Source organism: Bison bison, unplaced genomic scaffold, assembly GCF_000754665.1.
Source record: "Bison bison bison isolate TAMUID 2011002044 unplaced genomic scaffold, Bison_UMD1.0 scf7180017864374, whole genome shotgun sequence".
NCBI lineage: Eukaryota > Metazoa > Chordata > Mammalia > Artiodactyla > Bovidae > Bison > Bison bison.
Window position 1 is genome coordinate 5,550,262 of NW_011494946.1, and position 7,045 is coordinate 5,557,306.

A 7,045-nucleotide genomic window follows, 5' to 3' on the forward strand; every position below is an offset into this window, starting at 1 on the left:
TTTTGGGGCTCCAAAATCACTGCAGATGGTGACTGCAGCCATGAAATTAAAAGACACTTACTCCTTGGAAGGAAAGTTATGACCAACCTAGACAGCGTATTGAAAAGCAGAGACATTACTTTGCCAACAAAGGTTCGTCTAGTCAAGGCTATGGTTTTTCCTGTGGTCATGTGTGGATGTGAGAGTTGGACTGTGAAGAAGGCTGAGCACTGAAGAATTGATACCTTTGAACTGTGGTGTTGGAGAAGACTCTTGAGAGTGCCTTGGACTGCAAGGAGATCCAACCAGTCCATTCTGAAGGAGATCAGCCCTGGGATTTCTTTGGAAGGAATGATGCTAAAGCTGAAACTCCAGTACTTTGGCCACCTCATGTGAAGAGTTGACTCATTGGAAAAGACTCTGATGCTGGGAGGGATTGGGGGCAGGAGGAGAAGGGGATGACAGAGGATGAGGTGGCTGGATGGCATCACTGACTTGATGGACGTGAGTCTGGGTGAACTCCGGGAGTTGGTGATGGACAGGGAGGCCTGGCGTGCTGCGATTCATGGGGTCGCAAAGAGTCGGACACAACTGAGCGACTGAACTGAACTGAACTGATGCCCTAATTTCTCAGTCTGTTTAAACATGCTTGGAAGTTGTGGGCCATGTTGGAAAGATTTCTTAAGCCATCCATTATATCAACCTGAGGTCTAACTAAAGCAGTATTGTAACACTTGGGCTATTTGTGCTGAATCCCATTAAGAAATGTCCAATTGTCTTGTGTCCCGAAACATAAGACTTAATTTGCACCCTCTTTTAAAGTCTAAAAATGGAGCATTACAGGGAAAATGCAACTTGTGTGCCTCATTTTAAATTTCATTTTTCTTTATAAAAAACCTAGCATTTGTTCCTTTGAAACAATAGCTTTCAAAATAGCTCATATTTATTGATCCAGGTGCTATTCAAAGATCTTCTCATGTATAGATTCATATAATCCTTATAACAACTCAAAGAGATGACTGATATTTTTTCAGATGATGAAACTGAGGCACAGAGAAGAAAATAAGTTTCTCAGGGTCTGGAATCCCCATTCACAATGAGATTTTAATTCAAAAGCCAAAAATAGGAAAATAAGATAGTTGAGACGTTCTCAGCTCCTCTTGTGTATTAATTAGTTTTACCTATACAAGAGAAGGAAATGGCAACCCACTCCAGTGTTCTTGCCTGGAGAATCCCGCAGACAAAGGAGCCTGGTGGGCTACAGTCCATGGGGTCCCAAAGAGTCGGACACGACTGAGCTACTAACATACACACACACATACATACAAGAATACTGTGAGAAAGATTTATGAACTGGCTCTATTTCTCTTTCTGTATATTGCTCTTAAAAAAAAAAAATCCTAAGAATTGGCTATCATGGAGACAAAAGCCATTAGCTGTAGAATATGAAAGTATTAACAGGAAGGCCAAAGGGATTTGGGGGGGAATAATTTAAAAATGGTATAATTTAGAATTCAGAAAAGTTGCAGGAGGACATTATTTTTCCTTTTTTTCTGAAGGATGTGCTGGGTTGTCCAGACAGACACTCAGAGGCCATCAGATGACCTGCTGTGGAGGCCTTGTCGGGCTGCTGGTTTTGATTAGATTGTTACCACCCAAGAGGCACCACCAGGATCAGAAGCCAAGGAAAGGAATTAGGCAATGAAGCTTTAAACTCTGGCTTTGCCCGTTGTGTAATCTGGACACGTGATTTGTCACTGGCGCTTCAATTTGGTCACATGTGAAATGGGGATAAACTCACAGATGTGCTGTGAGAGCTACAAGAGGTAGTGTTTACCGGGACCACTGACACTTTCTGTGTATGCAAAATGCAGGCATTGTTACTGCTGTCTCCTCAAGGGCATTACTAGTGCGCCTTTGCCTGGCAACCACCTGTGAAATTGGAAAGCTTCCATTTGTTTATAGCACCTATGAAGGTCCAGCCACCATGCTATATGCTTTTCATGCTTTGTCATCATCACTCTTCACTCCTCAAGGTGTGTTCACGGGACCAGCAACCCATCAGTCTCACCCAGGTTTGTGAGAAAAGCCAAATCTTAACCTTTCTCCCTGACCCAGTCCATCAGGCTCCACATCCTTAATGAGATCCCCACGTGGTTTCCATGAGTGGTAAAGTCTGAGGCGTCTTGGGCTGATCCCCATACTAATCTTGCAAGTTAATTATGATAAAACATTTCCCAGAGGAAGTGAGGGAAAGTCGGAGCTGAACTGACTTGTTCTAAACGACGCAGTCTTGAATCCACACTCTGGAGGTCTGACTCCCTGGTTCCTCTCTATCACTCAACACCCCCAATCCATGGTCCACACCCCCAGCGTTTGCTGAGAAGTCCAGGAAGAGCCAGCAGCTTCATGGCGCTCCTGGCGGGACCATGCCTCCTGCCTGGAGCTGGAATGAGACTCCAGATGGTTTCTGACTCTCCCTCCCTGGGGTCCTGTCAGCCCTGCCTCAGCCCTTGGCGACTCCTGCTTCTCAGCACTTGCTCCCGTCCCCTCTCCACCCATCTGCCTGAGCCAAGGAGCCTCCTCCAGCTCAGTCCCAGGAAACAGCGCTGTCCTGTGCCTCTGGGAACTCAGCCCAAAAGCAGTCAAGTATTGATTTGAACCCTGTGGGTTTCTTGAGCTCAGGGCCCATAAGAGTGTTCTTTAATGCTGGGCGCTGAGGTTTGAAGGTTGTCTGTATCCTTCTATTTAAAGAAAAAGAGAATGTTTATGCAAATCCCTGTGCTTTATCCTTTCCCGCCCCTCCTCCATGCACTCTGTCTTTCAGTTCAGTTCAGTCGCTCAGTCATGCCCGACTCTGTGACCCCATGGACTGCAGCACGCCAGGCCTCCCTGTCCATCACCAACTCCTGGAGTTGACTTGTCTTTAGTACCCAGCTAAGGTCCCCTAGAGAAGGAAATGGCAACCCACTCCAGTACTCTCGCCTGGAAAATTCCATGGACTGAGGAGGCCTGGAGTGCTACAGTCCATGGGGTCGCAAAGAGTCAGACATGACTGAGCAACTTCACTTTGCTGCACTTCAGTCTCATCAGAGCACAACTGGACACTCAGAGGGGAAGCTGGTTGATGGAGGCATGAGAGGCACTGATTCAAGCTGCAGCTCAGCTCCGAGCTGTCAGCACATCACGTGGCTTGTCTTTCAGGTGCCCTGTTGGTGAGGTTTCCTTCTCTGGTGCTGATGGGCGTCTGCAGTGGGGATCATGGAGTTGGGCTCCTCTTTTCATGCTGCAGTTCCCTCCCACACGATCTCTCTGCTTGAGCCTTCTTCAGAATCATCTTGTCTACCTTATCAGTGACAGTGCTGGCAAGCCCAAAGTCAAAGTAATGAGATGTTAATGAACAGCAGCTAGATGCAGATAAGTCTAAAGTGAATCAGTATTCCCCTTAGACCTCTGCTGTGTCTTTGTGTACTTGTTCCCACAATTTGATCTTTGTAAGAATAGTAAAAAATTTTAAGCGTTATCATCAAAGTATTCTTCCTCAGAGCTAAAAAAAAAAAAAAGATAAACATTTTGTAGTGATTCCAGTTCAGTTGAATTTGGTTGTTCTCCAGCTGGCAGAACAGCAGATGGAAGAGTTGAGCTGCTCTGAGAAGAAAGTTAACACCGTGTTCCGAACAAGGCAGATACCAAGGACACTTATGAAGGACCAGGCTGTGTTGAGACAGGAAGAAACCTCAGCAGCATTGACTCCTACCCCAAATTCTGTTGTTGAGGAAATAGGCCAAAGGCTTGTCCGAGGTCACCCAGCCAATCCTGGCCAACCAAGGACTAGGACCTGAGCTCCTGACACCTGGTTCCATTGGTGCTGCCTAGAACCTTTCCTGTGAACCTTTCCTTTATATTAATACAGACTTGAGGGTATGCTTGAATTTATTTGAAGTCTTTCATACTACCTCTAAAAGTCTCATCAATTTTGCATTTTATAAGACACTTCAACCACGTTTCCCACGATTTAAGCATAATATTCACCAGGTTAGCCTTTCCCCACAACTCCTGGAGGAAAGTCCATGTTCCCAGTGCTCCCCCAGTCTTCTCATATCTCCTGGGACGCTGCTGTGGATCCTGGTTTCAGAAGCCTTCCCGACGGCCTCATGTGATTTCCAGTAAAGCTGTTAATGTGCCACATTCACGCCGACACTGTTGTCTCTAGCGCTTGGTAATTTACTACGTCTACTTTAGTTTGGTCGATACTCAGATCTGATGACCATGTGGAATGGATCTGAATGTTGGGTGTTGGCAACTCTGCACTCACTGCTCGTCTCAGCTTCCCTCCATCTGGCTGGGTGTTGCAGGGTTTCAAATGTGCTGTCCGTTGGAATGTGTCTTCTCCCTGGGGGCGGAGGGTGTTGAGAAGAATCATGAATAGCCACTGCTTATCTCTGGGCATCTATGCCTGCTGTTCCTTCACACCATAATGCTTCTTTGCCAGTTAAGGGTCCTACTGATTCTCCCAAAAGTGCCAGATGTTATTATCTTCATCAGGTTCCCTTTATTCATCCGCTTTGAAACGCATCTCCAGTTCCTGTGTTACTAAAACGTGTTATGGGGTGTCTTTCCTTCTTGAGCATTGTTTGCCGGTCCTTCCACTCTTTGAAGGTGTGGCTCTGTCATTTCTGTACCTCCAGGCTGTTTGTTATGTCTTTTCCTAGCAGCCCTTTCATCAGTCTTGGTTGACTCGAATGTCTAAGTCAGGAAAAAGCCTCATTTTAGAGAAGGCAATGGCACCCCACTCCAGTACTCTTGCCTGGAAAATCCCATGCGCGGAGGAGCCTGGTGGGCTGAAGTCCATGGGGTTGCTAAGAGTCGGACACGACTGAGCGACTTCGCTTTCACTTTTCACTTTCATGCATTGGAGAAGGAAATGGCAACCCACTCCAGTGTTCTTGCCTGGAGAATCTCAGGGATCGGGGAGCCTGGTGGGCTGACGTCTATGGGGTCACACAGAGTCGGACACGACTGAAGTGACTTAGCAGCAGTAGACGGCTTTTAGCATGGGAGACTTAGGAATGTTCTCATGTTTGTTTTGTTTTATATTAGCATAAACAAAAGTTCCACTCTCAATATTTCTTTCCCCACAAGCGTTTTTCCTTCAGGGAAGCTCAGTGTGAAGGATCGTGCTGGGGATACACGGCAGTCCTAACAGAAAGAGTGAATGCTCTGTAAGGAGTGTGCGTTCCAGAATGTTCTTTTCCAAAGTAAACCCTGCCTGTCTCGCTCCCTGAGGACAGGCATGACATCTTTGTTTGCTGAGCACCTTGCCACCTGAGAAAGGGCCAGGTCTGCCTGGTCCCAGCCAAAGGGATGCAAGGGGCAGGGCTGACTCCCAGGGAGTACTGTCCTACATGCTTTAAAAAAGTAATTTATTTTTTTGTATTTATTTGGCTGTTCTAGGCCTTACTTGCAGCGTGAGGTCTTCTCTTCTGGAGCACAGGCTCAGTAGCTGTGGTACACGGGCCTAGCTGCTCCACATGGGCCTGTGGGATCTTTCCTAACCAGGGGTTGAACCTGTGTCCCCTGCCCTGGAAGGCAAATTCTCAACCAGGGAAGTCCCTGTCCTACACGCTTTGACAGGGTGGAAAACCACATGGCCATGACTAAGCTTGGATATCCAGCTCTTTGCAAACCACACCTCAATTCCTGAGAGAAAAAATACGAAAGTGTTCCTAATCATTACAAGGGGGAAACCCTGCAAAGAGCCTGCATTAGTCAGAGCATGCCTGCCCCAGTCTCAGGGGCTCAACGCGAGAAAGTGTTATTTCTCCATCTGTCACCAGTGGCGCGGGTTCCTTGGGGGTGTGGGTGAAAGGAAGGGTACTTTGCTGCATTCAGGACCCAGGCTCCTTCTCTCGGTGACGCCATCATGTCCTAGGGCCTCAAGGCCTTTTCTGAATCCTCCACAGCTGGCTGGCCAAGGAGGAGGTGGGGCTCGTGCATACCCTGGGAACGGCATTCACTGCTTCCACCTCCGTGCTGTTGGCTAGACCTTGGTCATATGGTCCAAGTGGCTGCAGGGAAGGATGGAAATGTAGTCTGGTTTTCAGAAGAAGAGAGAATAAGTATGTTGATTATCTAGCCAGTTATCACACGGACCTTGCTGGATTCATTACTGTTAATATAATTTGTCTTTTAAACCTGATATCAGTTATTAAATTAATCAAAATAGGAAAGGGTCTGTGAAGGAAATAAATGGATTTTCCATCCCTACAAAACCTTCCCCGATTCCCCCTCCCTCTTACCAGCTCTGGCCTCTCTGATGATCTCTGCCTCCTTCCATCCTTGTGGCTTATGACCTAGATCTGTGACCATGTCCTTGAAGGGTCTGCATGTTCATGATTAATAACTCCCACCACACTGCATCACACACCATGGACAATCCCTAGAGATTTACAGAATTTATAAATGACTGAAGCCTTAACTCCCTTACCCTCACTCCAATGGACCTGACGTTGGTTGAGTTTTATACATGTGGCCACACCTCATATACCCACACCGATGGTATAGTCCAACCTCCAGCTTAGGACTAGAGAACTATGTGACTGTAAATAGCTGGACTATAAATGCCAGATTATGTAGACATAGAGAGTTACACATGTTCTTTAAAAATATCATATTAATGATTTTCTCATCTGAATTGGAAGGTGCATGAAAAATGTGGCCTGAGATTTAGCACCGCTAATGATAATTTGTGTATGTGTTGGCACTAGATGAATGGAAGCAACAGATTTCATCTGTATGTCTGGGAGACGGAGAGCCAACAGCGTGTGGAACGCATGGCCCGCTGTACCCTCTGCTATGGTAAGCCTGGACAGCGCTGCTGGTCGGATTGATGTCTTCAGAGCAGGGTGAATTAGCTGGTGGCCACAGGCCAGCTGTGCTCTGCAGATGTGTATCAGTTTTTCTTGGGAAGTCAGAACAGGCCAGAGAGTCTCAGACACGGCATTCCTTTGTGGCCACAGTCAGCCAGAGATGCGCAGTGCCTGCCCTCTTTGGAGAGCAAGTATCA

General features: G+C 46.8%; 1 protein-coding gene across 1 annotated transcript in view; it reads left to right on the top strand.

Moving 5' to 3' along the window:
• Positions 1 to 7,045, top strand: part of LOC105000759 (collagen alpha-4(VI) chain-like) — a 123,982-nt gene that overhangs the window by 110,069 nt on the left and 6,868 nt on the right. Inside the window, 1 exon segment of the mRNA XM_010856754.1 lies at positions 6,747 to 6,837. Within this exon segment, the coding sequence (XP_010855056.1) occupies positions 6,747 to 6,837 (91 nt within the window).